Below are 24774 nucleotides of genomic sequence, written 5' to 3'. Positions count from 1 at the left end.
CCAAGCGTTACAGTCAAGATTTAATACCTTGGAAATAGCTGAACGTTAGTAGATAAACAAATGAGTACTAACAGTTTTCATTTTATTTAACATGCATCAAATACACTGTTGGAAAAGTTGCATACCCAACTTTTATCGCGCTTGTAACTGAGTAGGTACTCTGTAAAGAACAACCCATCTTTCAGCATGCTGATTAGCCATACTTGATTTTTGGGGAAAGATCAAGGTTTCTGTAGGGTAAAGTCAACAGCCTTAGAAGACGCCTTACCAAAAGGAGGCAGTCCGTATGTCTGGGTTGCCTGAGGGTAGACCGCATAGGGCTGAGACTGCTGCAGGGCCTGGTACGGAGCCTGCCCGGGGTACGCAGCTTCCGAGACGGGGGCTGAGAGGATATGTGCGTACGGTCTAGGAGAGTTCAAGAAAACAAACACTTTCATGTGTGGTTTATCTTTAATGAATAATAAAGGAAATAGCTATTACCACTAAAAGCAAAGAATCAGCAGTGAGGAGACTAACCTTCCATATAAAATGTCGCTTACTACGGCCAGAAAGAACTAATGTTTCATGTGCAAGTTCTATAACCACCTAAGAAACAATTTTACGGAAAATTTAAGGTCTCCCCAAGTCTAATTACCATGCTACGACCACCTGCGATAAGCTACATGCAAGGCCCTTTGTGAGATACAGAGATGGATTCGACTTATCTACAGAGAGAATACATCCCAACGTAACAGAAAACTGCACAGATTGTGATTCACATTTAGCTCTTATTCTCCACCCGGCCCTCTGGGCCAAACTAGGAGGGAAAGTAGGACTTGAAGAAGAGGGCTAGACCGGTAAAGAAAAAGCAAGCAACCACTACACATCAAAGAACAGGGAGTAGGAGGGGTGCGCCCCCAAATCCCCAGACCAAGTCTACAAAACAGAAGCCAGGTAACTAATCAAATGTGACAAGCCCCAGACAGGACTTGGATTTCCCCACGGACTTTCAAGCCAGAGAACACCTGCCACCAGTTGCAGCTGACCACATCAGGTTTAGGAGGAATTGGAACTCAGCAGCGACACTTCTGGGACTTTAGCTAGATGACCTGGTCATTTCGTCCATGCGATGAAACGGGCCCACATTTTATGCACTGAATTTTTAGATACCAGTTATTTTATTTGGTGAGTTACACTGCACTTATAATGTAACCAAGTGTTTTACATACCACATAAGTCATAACAGTAAAATACTGTAAGGAAGGGGTGTTTCAGAAGGGGAAAGATTTTTTTCAGCTTTGGGGGAAAGCAAAATGAAGAAAGGCTATGTGAGCGAGCAGATAAGATGTGCAGAAATGAGAGAGAATGCGTATTTAAGGAAAAGAGATAAACTCTGCCAAAGGTATAGAGGAAGGAAAACAAGGGCTGAAGCCTGCAAGGACAGCAGATTATATTAACGACGTCTGTAAAGGAAAGGGGAGTAGCAAGAGAAGAAAAGATAGCAAAGACCTTGAACACCAGGCTAAAAGAGTTGAGGCTAATCTGAAACAACTGGGAGTCACTGAAATTGTTGGAGCAAAGAGTGGCAAGATCGCAGCTGTTCTTTAATTTGACGTCGCTTTGTAAAAATGGATTAGAAGGGGGAGAAAGTCAAAATAGAGGCTCAGTTAAAAAATAGCTATCATGCAATGGTTCATTTAAGTGCAAAAGATGTCTGAATTTAGACAGAAGGGGATCTGAATGCAGTGATTTTTTGAATAGGCAAATGAATTTGGAATATGCAACATATTTACATCTATTCTTAAGTCAGACAGGAGACCAAGAAATAAATATGGGAAAAATGTTAAATCTTGGGGACTTCAAATGAATTGATCTCCAGATAAGCTAGATATAATATCCTTTTTTCCCATAGTGTCTTTATAGCTTAAAGTATTTTCTTATCTCCTTCACGATGATCCCAGAGAACAGGGTCAGTCATTTCACAGAAGAAAACCACATGAAAATGACTGGCCCAAAGGTGCTATAGGTGCTACTCAAGATCAGAGTAGAATTTGAAGAACTCATTGAGTTGGCCTTTTAGTTATTTCTTAACTGATGAAAAATTCAAATGGTAAAAATGGGCACAAAAAGGAAAAAAATTGTCAGTTTTCTTTAACAGTCCCGTAGGTATCAGTCACCTCTGTTACCCATTCCTTTACATGTTCTGCCTGTGTGAGCACCTGGGAATTCATCCTACTTTAACACCCACCCACGTGTATCAGTGTATGTGCAAGCTCACCCTTTATCAACACACAATTGGTGGTCTGGTGTATGCGCGGTTCTGCACCTACTCCTCCTGGAGATGATTAATTTATGGGTCTTAAATGCTGATCTGACCTGCTGAAGGCCCAAAATGTTGCCTCTTAGTGACTTCAACCCACTAAGCCTAACTTCAAGCTTACTTCTACTTTGAGGACATTCCTGAAACAAGAAACTAAACACAGATTAGGCTGAGAAGTCCCACTAGGAGGCTGGCTTGAGCCATGTTTACTGATCTATCAAGGAAGAGGAAAGAGAGAATGATCATAGGTCAATCAGTGTTTTATTTTCAGTGACTATTCACTTAGAGCAAGCTCCTGGGTAACAGTGATCTGTTCCAGGCAACCATCTACTTTGTAAAAGTATGTTACAGAGACTCTACATTTAGAGGGGGAAAAAAAACTGGAGTAGGAACAGAAACAAGAGAGGTGAAATTAAGTTAAATGTCAACTTAATAAGTATCAAATTAAATTTTGAAATAAACCCAGAGAAAAAGGCGCATAGATTTTTGAAATAATTATTTAACTTACTTTGCAGAATACATTTGTGAGGTATAATCACTGGATGAGCGAGGGATGTAATCGGTGCATGTCATAACTGAAAGAAAGATACCACCGGGTAAAAAGTTAGAACACTCCAAAAATGAAATGAGAAAACCACACATCTCACTGTATAGTCTTTCAAGCTAAATAACAGAATACAGCTTGGACATCAGAAATTTAGAAAGACTATGCAGTAGAAAATACTTTTCTCTTACAGTAATGGGTTTAGAGACTTTTAGAGACAGCGAAAGAAGCCAGGTGTGGGAGGTGTGGAAAAGAGCCGAAGGCTAGCTCCAGCGGACCTCTAGCTTCATCTATCACTGAGCTAAATCCATCGATGAAGCACCTCCTAAGCGTTCACTGTGCTCACAGGCAAACTTCAAAAGCAAGATCCCGATCTAAGAAACTACGATGTACTCCTTAGCTTATTCATTCTCTGGGAGCTTCCACTATTCTGAGTAAAAGGCCCTAAGAATGACTTGAAGATTTGGGGGAAGTACCCAGTTTTATGAGAAAACTGTTGCTAGTGCTGTGTATAATGCAGCAAAAGATGGAAGTATGCCTCTATACCACTATTTTTCCAGCTTGGTAGTTAAGGCTTTAAATTTGGCAAAGCAAAGACAGATCTGAGGAACTGATATGATGCTCTGATGAACCATCAAGTAAAGACACTTTCACAGCTAGTGTCCTCTTGACCCCCATGACTTCATCTAAAATAGCTTCTGTGAAGGCTGGACCCCCATGATGTCATCTGTAAATGTTCAGCTCAAGTCTGACACGTAGGAGAATCCTATTTATCAGGCACTATTTCAGGTCATGTTGTACACAGAATTAAATGATAAAGAACTTGTACCAGACCCCTGAACTGTCCAAGAACTTCCTTCAACATCTGTAAAGGACGTTGCTCTATTAATAGGGAGTAAGTGTAATCCAACTAACTTTACATCTAGCTGGGTTTCCCGAGTGTCTGAACTAAAATGGGAACTCTGGTCATGATGAGGAGTCAATTCATGTGCAACAGTAAGACAAATCGATCTCTTTGAGTTAGGCATAAAAGATCTTGTCTACTGTCATTGTTCAGGGTCTTTATAAATAATCATTGGATCCTTAGGTGGCTTAGTCAGCTGGGTGTCTGATATCGGCTCAAGTCATGATCTTGTGATTCTTGAGTTCAAGCCCCATCTTGGGCTCTGTGCTGACAGCTCAGAGCCTGGAGCTTGCTTCGGATTCTGTGTCTCCCTCTCCATCTGCCCCTCCTCTACTCATGCTCTGTCTCTGTCTCTCAAGGATGAATAAATTTAGAAAATTTGGAAAATTTTAGATTACATTCATCCATAATCATTTTGACAAAAATTAAAAGAGCTCTCAATCAGGTCTAAAGTTCTTACCATCCATCACATAAAACATAACTTCATTCGAATTCTGTGCAATGGTTCCTTCTCTGCTGACAAGTACTTTCAAAGACCCAAACCCTCCTCCTCCTAATTAATTTAATTTAATTCCCGAAGAGATGGACAAAACATCCTGGGCTATTTAGGTCAATATTTACTTCTCTGTAGAATGAATGAGGCTTTATCTTTGCAGGACTTAAGAACCCTGAAAGGATTATAAGCAGTCAAGGCATAATCTGCTATAATATTAGAATAGGAGTAGTGAAGATGAGGCACAACCTTGAAATATATTCTGAAGGTAAAACTAACAGAACATTCTGATGGATCTGTATATAAGGAATGAGAAGAACAGGGGAATACAGGAAAATTTCTATGTTTTCAACTTGAACAACTGGAGGGACAATGAAACCACTTCGTAAGATGGGGAAGTTTGGGACAAGAGGTTGGATGGGGGCTAAGGGACTATAAGACTTTCACACATTTTAAATATGAGTTTCCTTTCAGATATCTAAGTAGAGCTGTCAAATAGGCCGTTGAATATACAAATGAAATCAATGGAAAAGTTAGACTGGAAATAAAAATTTGGAATTCATTGACAATGTATACAAGATTTATTTTACTTTTTAATGTTTATTTATTTTTGAGAGAGAGAGAGCGAGCAAATGAGTGGAGGAAGGGCAGAGAGGGGGAGACAGAAGATTGGAAGCAGGCTCTATGCTGTCAGTGCAGAGCCTGATGTGGGGCTCAAACTCATGAACCATCAGATCATGACCTGAGGTGAAGTCGGATGCTTAACCGACAGAGACACCCAGGCGCCCCAACAACGTACATCATATTTAAAGTAATATAATAACATAATGGATGAGAGGATGCAGAAAGAGAAAAGATGATGGACTCAAAATAAATCCTGAAGCCCACCAACATTGAGAGTTCAGACAGAGGAAGAGGGGCCAACAAAGGAGAAAGGCGAGAGGAAAACGTGGTGAGGCAGTAGATGAGAAGAGGGAACATGCAGCAGAACTGGTTTTCTCAGGGCAACTGAATGTAACTACTGAAAAGAGCAATCGGATTGGAAGAGTGGTGACCGGAGGGATGAATGGGAGGCAAGAAAACAAGAAAAGGGCAACTCTTTCCAGAGGTTCCAAGGGCCGTGGGACAAAGGAAAGGTACATAACTAGTGGGGAACGTAGAACCAAAGGAAGAGTTTGTTTGTTTTGAGATGGCAGATACTGGGTCACGTCTCTTTCCTGACAGGAAGAATAAAGAAGAGAAGAAGAATGTGGGACGCCCGGGTGGCTCAGTGGGTTAACCAGCCAACTCTTGATTTCAGCTCAGATCATGATCTCATAGCTCATGAGATTGAGCCCCGCACCGGGCTGTGTGCTGACAGTGCAGAGCCTGCTTGGGATTCTCTGTCTCCTCTCTCTGCCCCACCCCTACTTATGTGCACATTTTCTCTCTCAAAGTAAATAAATAAACTTAAAGTCTTAGGGGAGAGTACGAAGCGATTGGACATTGGTGCAAGAATACTACTTCCATCCTGATGAGAATGAAGCAAGAAAACATGGGTACAAACACAGGTAGGTGTGAAGATTTGGTGGTGGAGGGATGATGAGGGAGTTTCCTGTCTGACAACTTCTATTTGCAACGGAGCCATCAGGTAAGAATGAGGAAAGGTGAGTGAGGGCATAGGTACTTTGAGAGGAAAAGAAGAGGTATGATTTATCAAAAGGTAAAATTCATTAGGGAAATGGGGAAATGGAGTAAGATTTCCAAGCATGATGAGTGCCTAATTTGAGGAGCTGTAATAAGTTAACTAGGTATATAATTTATCCAATAGTTAGCTATTTGAATATACTTACAGAGAAGATGGAGAGTTATATTAAATTGGGACTGAGGCTTAGCAAGAAGAGTGCAAGAGGCAAAGTTATTGAAGGTATCTGTAAGGGAGTTATTATAATAAAGAGCCACAGAATCTCTGCTGAGTAAAAAGGGACATGAAGGTGGACAGATAATGATGATGGGTATTGACTGGACAAGTCGTCTACATGGATTCTGAAATCACCAAGAACAGTAAGAGTTTGGATGGAGAAGAAAACAAAGATCTAGTTTGTAAAGAACAAAATGACTAGGAGTTCAGTGTAGGACAAAAAGAAAGGTAGGGGGAGGCATAAAAATAGACTTCAAAGGAACTAGAGTTTTTGAAGGAAAAGAGAGAAGAGAAATCATTTATTTAGAAGGAGCAAGAGACTCGACTTACTTCCTGGCTCTGGAATACAAAAGGAACAGGTCTTTTTCTTGGGGATGAGTGAGACATTAAACAAAATTAGAGAGACTTTTCATTGATTAGAGCAGTTTCCCAGAGAATGAACAGTTTCTCATATGCATTAGAATCACCTAGCTATCTTCTTGAAAATACAGATTCCCATCCACATTGGATCTATTGAATGATAATCTCTGAAAATGAGGCTCGAATTCTATATTACAAATAAGCACTCCAGATGATTAAGTATGCTAATAGTGTGAGAACCACTAGAAAAACATATACAACTTAAGACATATAAGGTTAAACATAACCTGTTAAGAGAAGAAACATCCCCGAAACAAGTATCTTTTTAAAGAGTACAATAGAGACCACAAATTTATTCTTTTAAAGTATGTGGTAAAATATGTAGGGGCAATGAGATTTAATTTCAGGGAGCACTATTTGCCCTATGGAGGCAATCTGGGGGAGTACGTGGGTATGCTAGAAAAGCTTGCATCTCTGCAAGAATAAATCAGAACACGCTACAAATGTTTGCCCTTGCATGAATGCATCTATTCTATCACAGAAAGTAGGCTGGTAAGTGGAGGATGTATCTTACTGAGATGGCTCTCTCTTAGGGCCCACTGTCAATCTTGGGTTCTGAGGGGATTACTTTTCTTTTTTGGCATAGATTGATAGGTAGAGCCATTTGGTTATTAGAAAGGTAGTAAACCTCAAAGTCTTCCAGAGAAGCAGTCAGAGGCTGGCCCACAAACTTTTCTGGGCATATAACCTTTAGAACATCCAACTTCAAAACAAAAATAAAAGCAAATGTGACTCCTCAGGTAAGTGGATTCCATGCAGTTTTGTTCCTTAGCTAGTATGTCAATAAAGTTTATGTGAGAGCACGAGGATGAACACACACACACACACACACACACGAAAAGGCAAGACTTCTGTATTTACAGGACAAGAAAGGCAGTCCATGAAAACCAATTATAGAAGAATAGTATTACTCAGTTATAGGAATATCTCTTCCATGAGGCACAGAACATAGTACTTACTTTCCTCTGACATGGTAAGGTTTGAAGCAAGGCTTGAAGTTTCAGGTTTCTGATCACTGACTTCAGGGCTGCTCACTTGACTGAGAGAACCAAAATGAATATGTTAGCCCTTAAGGATTTGCTGCATTGCTTAAAGTGATTATATCAAACTAGGCTATACACATAAGAGGCGAAGTAAGTCTTCTTTGTGGTATTATTATTATTGGTTTCAGCAGCTACATGAAGAGCTAGGGTTGGGGCTAGTACCCTCAGCATCTGACTGTTCTTTCTCTTCCAGCTAGACCCCTTCCACTTTCATATCACTCAGATATCCCAGCTAAGTTACAGGCAAGTCAGAGTTTTTCTAAAGACCATGTGGTAGGGGAAAAAGATCCACAACACTTAACACTGCACTGATGCTTTCTTTCCAAAATTCCACAGGGAAGTAGGGAGATGCCTGATTTCAGAGAGTGATCTCATAATCACTTGAAAAGTTTTTTCAAATAACACATGCTTGCTTCCAAGAAGGGAGTTTTGAGTCTTAAAATGGTTCATTCTGCTGTATTTTTCTTCTCCTCTTACTGAAAAGTGTTTTTTTTAAATTTGTTATCATATCCCAGACTGAGTAATACCTTTTTTTTTTTAAGTTCTAAGGAAAATTCAGAGAAATTGCAAAAGGTAAATCACATAAACTGGGAGAACAAGTCATTATGTCAGACACTTTAATGTCGGCAAGATTCTCACTGAAATTCTGGAATGGAGATTTTTACTAACGTACGCCTCTTTCCTTCTTTCTTCTTTACTTTCCGCTCTCCAGTTACTCCCTCAACTATCAGGTGAGTGGAATGATGAAGACTACAGGTTCCAGAGCCAGACCCTGTGTTCATGTTCCGCCAAAACTAGCTTAATGACTCTGCCTAAGTTAAACTTCTTTGCACTACAGTTTCAACTGTCGAAGAGGGATAATAACAGAACCTAACACACAGGATAGTTATAGGAATTAATTAGTTAATATATGAAAACCACTGAGAGAGAGAACACAGACAATTGAACTGGAGCCACTATTATTATATTACAACTTCTCTCCAGCCCACACGTCTTTCCATGTTCATGTTTCCTGGAAAGAAATCCCCTTTGCTGTGCTGCACTTTAGGGACAGGTGGAGGACACTGTACAAAAGGCTCCACGTATCTGGGAAGATTAAGACTGACTAATAAAAGAATAGCTTCTATGCGGCAAAACTTTAAAAATGTTATTTACATTAAAAACACAAGTACTGTATTTTTTAATGTTTATTTTTGAGAAAGGGAGGGGGAGAAGGAGAAGGAATGAGTGGGGGAGGGGCAGAGAGAGAGGGAGACACAGAGTCCAAAGCAGGTTCTGCACTGTCAGTGGAGAGCCCGATGCGGGGCCTGAGCTCACAAACCATGTGATCACGATCTGAGCTGAAGTGGGAGGCTCAGCCGGCTGAGCCGCACAGGCGCCCCCACGGCACCAGAATTCTTAAGGCCCCCATGTCTTCTCTGAATGGACTCCTAATATTCAGGTATAATATCAATATAGGTTTTTTCCCCTGGTATATTCTGAATGTTCAAACAACATTTCCTCAAATGTGATTAACTTTTTAATTTTTATTTATTTAAAAAAATGTTTAATGTTTATTTATATTTGAGAGAGAGCAAGAGAAAGAAAGAGAGACAGAGAGTGAGCAGGGGAGGGGCAGAGAAAGGGGGAGACAGAATCCGAAGCAGGCTCCAAGTTCTGAGCTGTCAGCAGTGGCTGAAACTAAGAGACAGAGGCCCAGTTGGACTGAGTCACCCAGGTGCTCCTAGTAGTTTGTTAAACACTTAAAATTATTAGATCTAGGGGCGCCTGGGTGACTCAGCAGGTTAAGTGTCTGACTTCAGCTCAGGTCATGATCTTGCCGTCTGTGAGTTCGAGCCCTGCATGGGGCTCTGTGCTGACAGCTTGGAGCCTGACGCCCACTTCAGAGTCTGTGTCTTCCCCTCCCTCTGTCCTTCCCCAACTTGCGTGCTCTCTCTCTCTCAAAAATAAACATTAAAAAATTAACAAAGAAATAAAATTATTAGATCTAGAAAAATTATGTACTGTCTCAAAATTTATTTTCAGTTACATAAACATAAATTTTGCTTAACAGTGTGTGCATGGTGGGAAAAAAAAAAAGATGTGCTAAAATAAAATGACTTCTCCCTCCAAAAAGCAAAAACACCCAAAGTCTTCAACAAGTGAGGAACACCACAAATGCTTGATTCTCACTCAGTAGCACTCTTGTCAATAATCAACAGAGGGGCACCTGGACGGCTCAGTCGGTTAAACGTCAACTGGTTTTGGCTCAGGCCATGACCTGACGGTTCATGGGTTCAAGCCCCATGTCAGGCTCCTTGCTGTCTCTCTGCTCATCCCCTTCTCTCTCGCTAATAAATAACCAACACAATCAACCAATAATGAATAAACAAAATTAGATATGGATGTACAATGGAATCTTCTTTAGCCTTAAAAAGAAAGGAAATCCTGACACATGCTATGACAAAAATGAACCTTGAAGACACTGTAAATAAAACAGTCACAGAAAAACAAATACTGTCTGATTCCACTAAAATGAAGTATTCTGAGAAGTTCAAAATCAGAAACAGAAAGTAGAATAGTAGTTGCCAGGAGCTGGGAGGATGGGGAAATGGGAAGCTCTTACTTAATGAGCTTCCGTTCAGGAACATGAAGAAAATTCTGGAGACGGACGGTAGTGATGGTTGCACAACAAGATGAATGTAATAATGCACTGAATTACACACTTAAAAATGAACGAAATGGTGAAGTTTATGTTGCATATATTTCATCATAATAAAGAAACTGAAGGAGAGAGACGGGATCATTATAGGAAAAGACAAAGGCGGCAGGATCCGTCATATAAGTGGAAGGGCCAGCCTTAGACAGAAGCAGAAGCACTAGCTTCAGAGAGCAGGGCAATAAGAGCACTGCAGAGAAGGAGATAAATGGGGAGATGTGGTGACAGACAGAGGGGGTCGTCCCTATCTGAATGTTACTACGTTTTCTTTGAATTAGGGAGAGGATCCCTGGGTAAATGGGAGCAGAGTGAAGGGCAGGGGAGATGAAAGGAAGGGGGCGGGGAAGCAAGAGGCAAGGAGGAGGGGAGGGAGAAAAGAAAGATGATTTTAGAGCCTAGGATGAAGCACACCAGGAAGGGTGGCTGGACCACCAAGAGTCCAAGAGTGTTAAGTGCCTGTCTGCGACGTAATCATAAATGAAAACAGACCAATCAGCATAGTTTTGTGTTTTTCTCTCATGGATTAAGTGGATAGCTGGTCTAACCAGGTTGTGATTTTGCTAAAGAAGCATGACAGGAAAAAAGGAGAACAAGCCCGAAGTGTTTGTGAGGGACTGATGAAAATAACAGATCTTATAATTTACAAAGCTTAAGAAAGGTACTGAAATCTTCCTCTGTGGGCAGGGTCAGTGGTTAGGAGTGAAAACACGAGAGCTCATTTGATGGCAGGTGTACAGGAAGATATCACACGGCTAGTGCGACAGAAGAATAAATGGGCTGGAATGGAGAGTCTGGTACTAAAAGAATAGGATTCTGGAAATCCAGCTGTTAGAGGTGCTGCAGTGACCGGTTCATGGACAAGCAGATGTAAGAGCTGTGGAAAACTGAAAGCTCTGCTGTTGTGGGAGCCAGGGGACGAGGGACAAAGCAGCTGCTCCCTGTCTAAACGGAGTGGAGCTAATAATTAAGACGTCCTATGTCCCTTTGGTGATTAATCTCAAATCCCTTGGATTTCCCTATTTCTGCTTCTTTTTCCCATTTTGTATACTGTACATCGGACTGAAGAATATTCACCATCGTGTCTTTTCCATGCATCACAGGACCTGACAGATAACATGAGTTCAGTACATATTCTTTGTTTGTTTGTTTTTTAAATTTTTTTTATTTTTATTCATTTATTTTTTCAGCATATATTCTTAAATAATGAGTAAGACAAAAATCAGTGCTTATTAGTTTCAAGGACAAAGTACTGGAAGGAAATTTTCACCTTAAACCAAATAATTTCAAAACCTAAAGACTGACGCTAAAATTAAATAAATTATTATTTTTTTTAATGTTTTTTATTTATTTTTGAGAGACAGAGAGAGATAGTGTGAGCAGGGGAGGGTCAGAGAGAGAGGGAGGTACAGAATCAGAAGCAGGCTCCAGGCTCTGAGCTGTCAGCACAGAGCCCGACGCGGGGCTCGAACCCACAAACCGTGAGATCATGACCTGAGCTGAAGTCAGACGCTTAACCGACTGAGCCACCCAGGCGCCCCAAGACTGATGCTAAAATTAAAAAACATAGTAGTCAACCTAAAATGTGTCCATATACTAATAATCAGCAGGTGGAAAAAACTGTTAAGTAGATCATTAAAGAGAAATTCAACTTTTCATACCTTAAAGTTTGCTCACCCGATTCCTGCATCTTGGCTTTTTTCACCTGCAAAAATAAATACAGAAAGGCATCAATACAGTACTCTGTTTCTGAAATCATCTACCTATTCAAATGGCAGGCTGATATTAACTAATAAATTACAGGGTAACTATTTCATTTTGTTTTGTTTAGATTTATTTAATTAACCTTTGTTATATTTTAGAGGTAGATATAGACTTCTTTGTTTTTCACATGAAATTCTTTCTTTTCTTCTTAATGAAAAAAGGGTTTTTCAGATTCAAGGTAAAACGTTTACCAGGATTTTTACTCGATACAATGTTTTTTTAAATTTATGTTTTTTTATTTATTTTTGAGGGACAGAGAAACAGCACAAGCAGGGGAGGGGCAGAGACAGAGGGAGACACAGAATCTGAAGCAGGCTCCAGGCTCTGAGCTGTCAGCACAGAGCCTGACGCAAGGCTCGAACCCACAAACTGTGAGATCATGACCTGAGCCAAAGTCAGACACTTAACCAACTGAGCCACCCAAGCGCTCCTCAAGATATAATATTTACCCCAATAAAGTATCCAAACTTGGGTACAAACTAGTTGGTTTTAATTTTAACAGACTCATAATTATATTACCAAACAGGAAGTATGGCAATGTCAACAACATCTACTCATTTATTACTTAATTAAACAGAAATGTCTTTATACTTACATTACTGCCCAAAATAAAGATAAATTAACAGGTTATGAGTAATTTAAAAAATTATTCGTTATGCTATTCTGTTTTATCCCAGATTTCCATCTTTTCTAATTCCTTCTGAGGGGAAAGCATTTCCACTGAAACAGTTTAAGAATCCACAAACAGAAGATCAACAACATTTAACACTACTAGCGGAGCTCCTAGCTTTCACACCCACTCACAGTAGAAACATGCTTAGTATGCACGGCCGTACAGAGTGTTTCAAGCTAACAAAAAGCAGCAAATCTGCTAAATAATCTCAAACAAAAATAACAGGTGGGAATATAGCTACTTAATATGATTAAATTTAACATTTCAGACACTGTTTGCCTTGATTTGGGCAATTATGTCCCCCTGTAAACCAGGGACAGGAAGCATCTGCTGCCTGGCAGCAGGTCAACTAACTCAAAAGGATACAGACAGATTTCACCAGATTACAACAGTGCAGGTTAAAACAATACAACCCAGAAACTGAATGTAAAATAGTGTAGCTACTGTGGAAAAGTTTAGTAGTTCCTCAAAGGGTTAAACAGTTACCATATAATCCAGCAATTTGATTCATAGCTATATAATCAAACAAAAAGAAGAAAGAGAACATATGTCCATTTATGTTGATAACAGCATTATTCAAAATAGACAAAAAGTGCAAACCCCAATTCTCATGAATCAATGATAAATGGATAAATAAAATAATGAATGATAAATAAAATAAATTTATACAGTATTATTCAGCAGTAAAAGGGAATAAAATGCTGGTACATGATATATGCTATGATGTAAATAAGCCTTGAAAAGATTATGCTAAGGAGAGGAAGCCAGTCACAAAGAACCATATAATATATGATTCCATTTACATGAAATGTCTACAAATAGGTAAATTTTTAGACAGAAGTTAGATCAGTAGTTGCCTAGGGCTGCAGGGGATGGGAGTGTTAGGAGGTGACTGCCAACGGGTATGGAGTTTCTGGCATGATGAAAATGTTTTAAAATTGATTCTGGCGATGGTTGAGAAACATTGTGAATACACTAAAACCATTGAATTGTATACTTTAAAATGGATATGTGAATTTTCCCTCAAAGATTTTATTTTTAAAAATGATATAATTTTATGGGCATCTTATAACTGAAGATAACATTAAGAAAAAAAAAGAACCTCTGGCAAATTTGTGATATCAGGGTTCTATTTGTACCTCTGCTAAAAAAAAAAAAAATTAAAAAAAAAGTCATGCCTTAAACATACCAGAGCAAAGGAAATATCCATGTTCTGTTTCAAGCATTTCCTCACTCTGACTTTTCACATGATCAAGGCTGGCTTTGCACTGATGTCTCTAACTTTTAGGCTTATGGGACAAAGCTGTCATGAGTCTGGAGGACTAGAACTCAACTTGGAAGAAGTAAGGTACTTGCTTATAAATATGGGAATAAAAATATTTTTATTTTTTAAAAAAATTTTAATGCTTTATTTATTTTTGATACAGAGCATAAGAGGGGAAAGGACAGAGAGAGAAGGAGACACAGAACCAGAAGCAGGCTCCAGGCCCTGAGCTAGCTGTCAGCACAGAGCCTGATGCGGGGCTCAAACCCATGAATGTGAGGTCTGACCTGAGCCGAAGTCAGAGGCTTAACTGACTGAGCCGTCCAGGTGCCTCTAAAAACATTTTTAAACTCTGATGTATGCTATCCTTTACCTAAATTTACCCTCCCTGATAAAGACAAAAAAGAAATCAGGGTTTGAGTCAAGATGTCTCTTCACCAACTGTTTCACCTCTTTCTTCTCCTCCCCTTCCAAGCTCAAAACACATTTTAAAGTCCTTTTTATTATTCTCAAAAATGGTTCCTAAGCTTCACTCCTTTTCTAAGTTCTAGCCTGGAGAGTATACTATGGTTATAAGCATTTGCCACCTGTGTTGTCTACAGCAAGCATTAGTAATTTCTTTTTAAAATTTAAATACGAAAGGCATACATGCTCTTATTTTTAAATATTCAACCATTCAGATATGTATAAAATATAAAATATTATATTCTGCCTCATCACCTCCATGAAATAATCAGTATTAAGTTTGCTACTGTATATTCTAAAATTTTTCCTATGCATGTATGTCCTTCCAAACTTGAAATCAGAGCACACCCTTGATAACCATGAAGGAGGTATTTTTATGTGCTTCCAGCTTACCAGGAACAATCTTGGATTATACCTCTTATCCCAAAACCAAGTCTGGTGAGTGTCCCCTTTTACTCTTCAGAAGAGCGCCGGCTTGGACAATAATACAACTGTTTCAGATGTAGACTGGGGGGTAGGGAGGGGGAAAGACGGAATAATTTCAAGGTAACTTGAATGGTGACCACAGAGTGAACCACTTCTGACTGTGCAAGACTAAAGATTGGCAATAATGGAGACTGAAAGAGAAAAGCCAAAGCTAGGATTTATGTTACACTGTGAACAATGATCTGAACAAAGCTTAAGACAGAGCAAGTAAGTAGTAAAGAAATAAGAAAGAGACATTTCAGCAGGAAAGAGACAAGAAGAGATGGTAAGATTAGTTCCAGTAATAATGTCCACTAGTAACATCTATATATATAGGCAACAGTAAGGTTAAAATTCTTGGTTTTATTTATTATCATCAACTTGGAAGAAAATCATTCTTTCTACTCAAATTTTAGATCTTTACTACAGCCTGTGAAGACATGTTTTTTTCTTCAAAGTATAACATTTACTCTTCCCCTTCTAATTATTTTTAACAGTTCTTAAATATTCTGTGTTTTCTTAGATTCTGTATTTGTCCATTTGGCATCCAGGAATCACAGGGCTAAACTAAGGACCAAGCTGTGTTCATCTTCCCTGCGATCCAGAGCCCATACTCTGACCATCTCCTTTATCCAACTTACACACCAAGTCAATATTTCCCCTGCTCTAAGTCACCCCAGAAGAGCCAGACATCAGACACCAAACACCTAGCAACAGCCTTGATACCCCAAAAGCCCTTGGAATTATTCAAACTAGCCAAACCTAAATCATTTACCCTGCCTTGCCTTGCCCATGGAAACCCCCAGAACGGCTGTGGTCTATGCTTTCCCCTAGCTCCTTTTTGCCTTCTGACACTGGGGCTTCCCCCTGAGGCCCTGTGTGACATGCCTTTCACTTTTAAGGACCTTAAACTTTTCCTTCAATGGCACTGACCTCTCCGTGTTATCACTCAGTTACCTTTAAAAATTAAGACCCAGGAACAAATCAATAACAAAATGATGCCCTGCGGCAATCACCATCTATAGTCAGCAGAAAATCTGTTTTTAAAATGGTTTAATTTCTCACCTTAAGTAACAATCAGGTTTTGGACATCATGTTATAGAAGTTGAATAGAAGAGCAAGGAAATAAAGCCGAGTAGAAAAGATGACTCATCAGCAGGTCAGCCTCACAATTCTCATTACTTTAAATGCATAGGAGTTACTAACAACAATACCCATTTCAAAAGTATGTCAACACAGAAGTCTTTTGGAACCAGACCTTGAATAGACCGCTGTCTTACTACATTAAAAACTCAATGACAAAATTTCTTTGGTAGGTTTAATGTCTCTAACTCAGCTGTTTGTTCTCACAGTACATATCCTAGGACTGCTGAGGATGATATTTAATTCTAACATTTCTTCGATTATCAATGACCCACCGGGGATAAGGGATGTCATTTCAAAGTTTCAAGGTCACTTTACCAGTTGTTTATATCTTTCTGGTTTTATACTTGCCTTAAGTGAGAGGGCTAAAGGAATAATGGCAAAGTAATTATCAGGATGCACTTCTCCACATAAGGAAAATATTAAAAATGTATTAAAGGACTTCATGCAAGCTCATGTCCATCTTTCTGTGATATACAGAATACATCTGGAACATGAAAAGTGTACCCTATTACCTGCTTTCAAAATTCAAATTTTTCAAAGCTGGATTCTCATAAAGGCAAACATGTATCATTCTGTATTCTTCCTTAATATAAAATGCAGGAGGCTCATTTGGGATAGTAAACTGACTCAGTATTTATCTAACTTCATAAACCAACACAAAAGAGAAAGATGCTTTAAGACAAAAGTATCTAAAGGAAAGATTACTATTGCCTTTCCTTATTTATTTATTTATTTATTTACATTGCTTTCCTTTTTTAAATGCTAAGGGTCAAAACACAGAAAGACCAAAGCATACTAACAAAAGGCCATAGTAAGGCAATAAATTTGTACCACTTGGGGACATTTAAAATTATTTTATTATATTTATGTTAAATATTTAAAAGAAATTAAGAATCTAACCTAGACTCTAGGGTCTTACCTGTTTTTAACAACTAGTAATCAAATTATACTTTCTTCAACTACTACTACTTTTTAAAAACTTAAGTCAATCAGAAAAATTTAAGTAAAGATAAAACTAAGTTTCCCAGCACAAATGGTATATATACTGTTTTACTGATAAACAGATACCCTCTTTTTTTTTTCCTAAAACTGTAAGACTAACAATTGTTGGGTTTCTTAATGACATTTCCAAACACAATACTCACTTTGTAATACTGAATTTTCTAAGCAGACTCCCAAGCATTAACAAAATGTGAATTAAAGGACATGAAATTGTTTTCTTAGAAGGAAGTATTAAGAAGTCACTTCCTTATTTTTATTTCTAATTTGGAATCTGCAGTGTAACGAAGCGATCTTTAAAATCTCTTAAGATTAGCTTTTCCATAAAGAACTTTAAATTGTTAAAGGAAATACTTACTGGTTGTTCTGGTAAATCTTGCTCTTCTTCCATGAGGACCAATATTTCTTTCTTACGCTTATGTGACTGGATTGTAAGTGTCTGCCAAGCAGTCTTCACAGTCTGTTTAAAAAAGAAGGGGGATTCAAAGCTTTATGTACTCCTAAAGCATTATCATTGAGGCCATCAGATAATAGGGTTTTTTTTTAATTTTTTGTTACCTCAAGCCTTCTACGTGAGTCCCAATCTCAAAATCTCAAACCTGCACGTGGCTTTTCAAAACTGACATGCTGTACCAAGTCAAGATACACAATGACATTTATACTACATCGCAAAAGCCAACACGTGGAAACCCTTCCGCTGTACTTAAAACGTGGTTACTATAGTGCCCAATGCATTAAACATTGTACAATGACAGCTGTGTGCAAATAACTAAAACATTATTTTTGAGGATTATTGTTGTATTAAAAAATAAAAACTAGCCTAGTAAATCAGTAAGTTATGATAACATCTAACCTGCTTGAATCTGGAACATTTACATAATTGTTAACACAGACACACCAAATCACTTTAAATAGGACAAACTGGAATATCAATTAAATATTTTCACAACCCAACCAACTATATGTATAGAGGTCATTAATTTAAAGGAAAGCTCTTCTGGATTTATTTTAATGATGCAAATAAATAAGTAGAGCAAAACCTTGAATTATAGAATTAAGAAAAAATAATCATATAAAGCTAAGACCCAATTTTATTCTGAAATAACAAGCTCCAGTAAATATTACTATCCAATTTTTTAAAATTTTTTCAATGTTTATTTATTTTTGAGAGAGAGAGAGAGAGGTAGACAAGAGTATGAGTGGGGGAGAAGCAGAGAGAGGGGAAGACAGAATTCGAAGCAGGCTCCAGGCTCCAAGCTGTCAGCACAGAGCCAAATATGGGGCTCGAACTCACAAACTGTGAGATCATGTCCTGAGCCAAAATTGGACACTTAACCAACTAAACCACCCAGGTGCCCCAAAGCAAACTCTTTACCTTCTTAGACCCTGCTCTTTCTGTCCTTATTTTCAAACTAAGAAAAAAAATAAGGGACTTTTATTGTACTACATTTACTGGTAAGAACATCTTACTGTGGCCTGCTGGCAAGAAATAGGTAGATATTAGAAAACTAAACACAGCAGAAAAACAAAAACTCCATTTCCATTTAACCAGAATGAAACAGACAGTTCTCCAAAACAGATATGACTCCTTATGCTTTTAATTAAGGTTGTGCCTGTGTTCACTTCTACCAACCACTGTAACTAACTTAACTTATAAAGCTAAGCCAACTATAAAACCCTTATTGGTAAAGTAATGGAAACAGATAAAAAACATGAAAAGGGGAATGAAAAACTTCAGAAGTGCCAGTAATACCACCCCTCCACTTCTATTACTCCATCTCAATGCAATACAGCACGCTTTATTTTAGAGCCATACTCCAGAATGGGGAAGAGAGAGAAAACACCTTTGATTTTTTTAGATGCAAAATAGTCCCTCTCTACCACAGGTTTACTCCTTTCCCTGATCTAGAATGTCCTAAGAAAAAAGGTTTAAAGGTCAGAAGCATGTGATGATCAATACTCACGTGGAGCTCATACACAGAGCCTCCAAAGCCGAGTTCTCAAACTACATGACGCAGATCACCAGTGCCGCGGGGTTACAGAGCACAATAACTAAAGCCCATAGGGGCTATCTCTCCTGAACCTGCTTTGCTCTACTCGGAAGAGTATAATCAATATGACGTGAAGCTGATTCACAACTGGGAAAGATGACACATTTTTATGTTTTACCAGCTTCTACTCATCTTAGTTTTAAACTGCAATGTCTTTATTTTATGGGATTTTAATAACATCTAATGTACATAATGTACACAATTTCATCCCAAAAAAGGAGCAAAGTCCAGCCAAGTCAGGAGGGAAATGTAATGCCTTTAATATCTCATTTGCTGAATTTTCGTGTGACCAGCTCTCACCTAAACAAAAACTGATAATATTCCATGTTTTACTTGATTGAAGGCCATACCGTAATAACTGCAATCTCTAATTAGTAGATAGATTCTCAGCACGGGAGAGGGAACGAATATCCCCTCTCATGGGGGAAGGGTTATAAAATCTACTTCTGAGCAAGACAGAAGGTGCAAAAAATTATTTTAAGAAAAGGATTCTCAATAACGTACTTTAATTTTAAACATAAGAACTGACTTTAAAAAACATAACATTAAAGGAGGAGACTTTTTATTATTTAAAAGGGATCATGGGTTTTAAAAACATAAGAAATACTACTCTTAATTGTGGGGAAATAAATTCTCGAGCCAGACAAAACTAAATGTTTAATCTTGAATTTTGTTTTTTAGAAATATGGCAATATTATGGTGATTTATTATGAAAAGGAAGAACTTTTTTATTTTTCTTAAGATAAATTCTACAGTGAGTTGCAAAAAAAAAAAATGTTAAGGGAAAAATTGGAAGACATTCTACCTCCCCTATTTATTTTTCTTTGAAAATAAGCACCCTTTGTTATTTCCATCTTAAAAATCCCCTTTAGTTTCCCCAGCTTTTCAATTTAGGGAACTAAAAGGGGCATAATTTTTATAGTTAGAAAAAAAATTTTTAATCAAGTAACTGATCAATGATCACCAATAATTTTGATCATTTTAGAACAAACAAAAAAGCAATCTACAAGGAAGGCACATGATTTATTACAGAATCTTCTGGGATTCTACTGGCAATGTGCAACATGTATAAAGTTGTATCCATTCCGGTACATTTGTATATACAATATATTAATTATATTAATAATAACTATAAATTATTTCCATCACAATATGCATCTAAGACACTACTTTCTATCAATGCAGTAGTCTTCCTTCCAATAATTTATAACTTAACCTGAAAATATAAGGATATACTAAATACAAGAATACAAGTATTTGTCACATTCCTAGCACTTCTCAATGTGCTAAAACATTAATATTAAGATCTCACACCATTTTCTGTAATTGGCACATGCTTCCAATCAAGTCATGTTTACTAGCAACAGACAGAAGTGCTGTATAACACAGATACAGTGCTCCGATACCTGACATCAAAAAATTACTTATCTTAGTATTCTCATTTCATGTATGAGTTCTAGCATTTAATTTAACTGTGGGTTTTTAATGTAACCTGATATTATTCTACACCCAATGAAATTCATCTTTTAAAATATCCAAATATATAAGGACTTGACATAGAACTGAAAAGTGGATTCTTATTCCAATTTAAATGAATACAATTACTTACAACTTAGTCAAACAGCCAGTGAAATTACAAAACATGCTCTGAGTTAATCTTTTAAGTACCTTTGAGCATGTGGATAGTAATGTCTTCTCATAATTTTCTAGTTTCAATTCTTCCTATTGATTTCTAAAAACAGCTTTTTAATCACCTTTTTGGATGAGAGTTTGTCAGCATCTATATATCATCATGGACAGAAATCTGGGAAAATCTACAATTGAGAACAGAAATAGTATTATTTCCTAAGACTATCTCTATGCAAATGCTGACAACAAAAAAATAAGGAATTCTGTTTGGATCTGAAAGGTCATATTTTTAAAAAAATTTTAGCATTTATTTATTTTTGAGAGACAGAGAGAGGCAGAGCACAAGCAGGGGAGGGGCAAAGAGAAGGAGACACAGAATAAAAAGCAGGCTCCAGGCTCCGAACAGTCAGTGTAGAGCCCAACATGGGGCTCAAACTCCCAAACAGCGAGATCATGACCCGAGTGAAAGTCAGATGCTTAATTGAATGAGCCACCCAGGCGCCCCACGAAATGTCAATTTTAAATACTGTGTTTTCACATGTTTATAAATAAAGCAGGATACTTTTATAATATGGCAGCCATACTTTTTATTTTTAATCTTTAGAAATTAAAAGGGGAATTAGTCAATATTTTATTTCAAAATTCTAATTAAGAGTTGTACCTCATAATTTCTGTTTTGTATCAAGTTGAGCATACTATTCATGCTTAACTGTAAATGGCTACAAGTAAGAATTTAGGTTATTGCAATGTTATTATAGCTCATAAGTGTAGGGAGGGAAATAGACACTCACATATTCACATATACAAAGCACAGAATAAAGGTCAAATTGCTTTCAGTGAAAATAAAGTATACAGTACTCTTAATTAGAACATCAAGAAAAGTGTCTAAATAAGCACAACATTCTGATTATAGGTCCTAGGAGAACTTGCATGTGGCTAAGTGTGCACAAATTAAGTGAATATCTTTGATACGGTTCTAAAGGGAAAACAGGTAGCTCGTAAATTTAATCACTGACTACACTGTATTTTAGAAGTCTACTTACTATTTCTTCTAACGCCTTATAGATACAGTTTTAGAACACACCAAATAAAAGGCTGCAGAAGTTTCCCTGAGGAAAATTAACAGCATCATTCCCCAAATTAAATATATCTCAGCAAGGGGCGCCTGGGTGGCTTAATCAGTTAAAGTGTCTGACTTTGGCTCAGATCATGATCTCATGGTTCATGAGTTCGAGCCCCTCATCGGGTTCTGTCCCGACTGATCAGAGCCTGGACCCTTCTTCGGATTCTGTGTGTTTATGTGTGTGTGTCTCTCTCTGCCCCTTTCGTGACTGTGCTTACTTGCTCTCTCTCTCTTTCTCAAAAAAAAAAAAAATAAAATAAATAACAAAAACCTAAAAAAAATATCCATATCTCAGCAATAATGGTTATAAACAATAGTAATCTAAAGAAGTGTCAAAAAACTAGTATATAATCACTTAAGATTATTAGCATGTGGATTACTTTAGGATTTAATATTTTATGTACTAGGCATTATTCTAGGCACTAGAGAGAAAGCACTGTGCACAGACTCCCTGCTCTTAGTAAGTTTATATTCTAAGTCTCCACTTAGAATACGTGGCCACTGAAGTCTCCGCTGTTACTTTAATGGTCAGCTAATGATTAGACAGAGATTTCCTTAAACACCCGGAACCAATAAATCTCCCACACTTTATCGATGGGCTCTGTATATATATTAGAGCACACTTTTAACACTCAGCCAGTTTACAATTTTTCCTTAGCCTTCCCTATCTGTTGGCATGGAGCCTCAATATGAACTAGAACTGAGAGTTTAGGGCCCTCTCACGTCCCTTCTAAAGATGCGCACAGCTCAACATATGTGCACAGCCTTCTAGATTCCGAGGAATATATCAAAGCTTTATAAAACCCCTACACATCGGGGGGCCTGAGTGGCTCAGCTGGTTAAGCGTCTGGCTTCAGCTCAGGTCATGATCTCACAGTTCATGGGTTCGAGCCCTGCGTCGGGCTCTGTGCTGACAGCTAGCTCAGAGCCTGGAGCCTGCTTCGGATTCTGTGTCTCCCTCTCTCTCCGACCCTCCCCTGCTCACACTATCTCTCTCTGTCTCTCAAAAATAAATTAAAAACATTAAGAAAAATTTAAAAAAATAAAACACCTACACATCTATTTCCCAGTTTTCACTTTTAAGCATTTTGGTTAGCCTGTTTGCCCTGTTATTCACTACCACAGGCAGCTGAGATGTTCAATTGCCTCTAATTACTTTCAAGGAATAACTTGGGCAGAAAAGGCTCCAAGTCTGGTCAAATACATGCAAGTTTGCAAATGAGGTCTTTATAAGGAACCACCAGACAGGTCAATAATAACAAATAATAACAGGATAGACAAAAGCCATCACTATGCTGGTGAAGTCTCTCCATAAACAAACAGCCCGGCCAAGTGACTGTGGTAAAATTGGGAATTCTTCTGTTACTTTATTTGGGAGGCATGACTGACCAGTATATCATGGTATCATCAGCTGTAGGAATATTTATAGTAACTTTACACTTAACAGAATACTATCTGAACTTACTGAGAAATAATTTTTTTAATCCATTTAGGCTGTACCAAAATACTTTATTAGGAACAAATTCTCTAAGAAGAATTGTTCTTATAATTTCTAATATTTCTTGGAAAGTCATCCCTTGAAGTTGCCATACAATCTTTGGGGCATCAGGGTGGCTCAGTCAGTTGAGCATCCACCTTTTGGTTTTGGCTTGGGTCATGATCCTAGGGTCACTGGGCTCTGCACTGAGCATGGAGCCTGCTTGAGATTCTCTCTCTCTGGGTGGCTCAGTCCACTGAGCATCCGACTTTGGCTCAGGTCATGATCTCACAGTTCATGGGTTTGAGCCCCAGATCAGGCTCTGCTGACAGCTCAGAGCCTGGAGCCTGCTTCGGATTCTGTGTCTCCTTCTCTCTCTCTGCCCCTCCCCTGCTGACGGACTCACTCTTTCTCTCTCTTTCTCTCTCTTTCTGTCTCTCAAAAATTAACATTAAAAAAAGATTCGTTCTCTCCCTCTCTAAACAATAAAAATATAATAAAATAATAAAAATTAACAAAAACTTTCAATAAAATAGGAGATGTGTTCTATAGGAAAAATTTCAGAACCACAGTAAAAAGTATTGAAAAGGAAGGAGTTCATCTAAATTAGATTTGTCAAAGTGAGCTTAATAATAATCCAACAGTTCTACTATATTCCTTCCAACTCTCCTAGTTTTTAGTAACTTGTCAGTCACAAACTAAGACTTTAACGTACAGAGAACCAAACTCCATGGAACTCCCATCCAAGTACTAACCAGGCCCGACCCTGCTTAGCTTCCGAGATCAGACGAGATTGGGCGCGTTCAGGGTGCTATGGCCGTAGACCAGACTCCATGGAACTCAAAGCCCCCCAAATTTTACATTCATCCTCCCTTAATCTGTGAAGTTAACTAAGAGAATCACAATTTTTTCTGTAGGTGCAATAGCCTGAGACATGGTTTATTCCAACACGAATATCCTATGTATTGCTTCCAGTTACATAGAAAACTTCGTACCCTACTTCATCAAAATTCAAAAGTCGAAATTCTATATATCATTCTATAAATCTATATACCACACTTATATATCAACTATAAAATTCAGATAAAATTAATCTTTCACTATACTAACAGAACTAAGTCCTTTGAAATGTATGTCCTTACCTGTAAGAACTATAAAATCTAGGTTCGCTTCTTTGACCAACGTCTTATTTCTCCAAACTTATTTACTCCTTCAAGAAATCATCAGCCAAAAATTCAGTGCTGTCATTTCAGCACAAAATGAGGAAGAGTAAAGTTTTTTTATATAAAAAAATTTTAATTCCAGTGTAGTTAACATACAGTGTTATTAGTTTCAGAATGACAGTGACGGTGTAACACTTGTTATTTTACACTTTTCAACCTAATTCACCTCTGTCAGAGGCAGGTTTGGCAAGCGTAAA

At 38.0% G+C, this 24774-nt stretch overlaps 1 protein-coding gene across 1 annotated transcript in view; it reads right to left on the bottom strand.

Moving 5' to 3' along the window:
- The window catches only part of EYA3 (EYA transcriptional coactivator and phosphatase 3), a 77901-nt gene that overhangs the window by 41051 nt on the left and 12076 nt on the right, over nt 1-24774 (bottom strand). Inside the window, exons 2-6 of the mRNA XM_029945864.1 lie at nt 17433-17534; nt 11960-12003; nt 7520-7599; nt 2808-2874; nt 269-405 (exon numbers count right to left, since the gene is read on the bottom strand). Of these exons, the coding sequence (XP_029801724.1) occupies nt 269-405; nt 2808-2874; nt 7520-7599; nt 11960-12003; nt 17433-17465 (361 nt within the window). The 5' untranslated portion in view covers nt 17466-17534. The remainder of the gene's footprint in view (nt 1-268; nt 406-2807; nt 2875-7519; nt 7600-11959; nt 12004-17432; nt 17535-24774) is intronic.

Source organism: Suricata suricatta, chromosome 8 (assembly GCF_006229205.1).
Source record: "Suricata suricatta isolate VVHF042 chromosome 8, meerkat_22Aug2017_6uvM2_HiC, whole genome shotgun sequence".
In the NCBI taxonomy this organism is placed as follows: Eukaryota; Metazoa; Chordata; class Mammalia; order Carnivora; family Herpestidae; genus Suricata; species Suricata suricatta.
The sequence above is the reverse complement of the archived record's forward strand: the minus strand, read 5'-3'. Positions and strand labels throughout refer to the sequence as shown.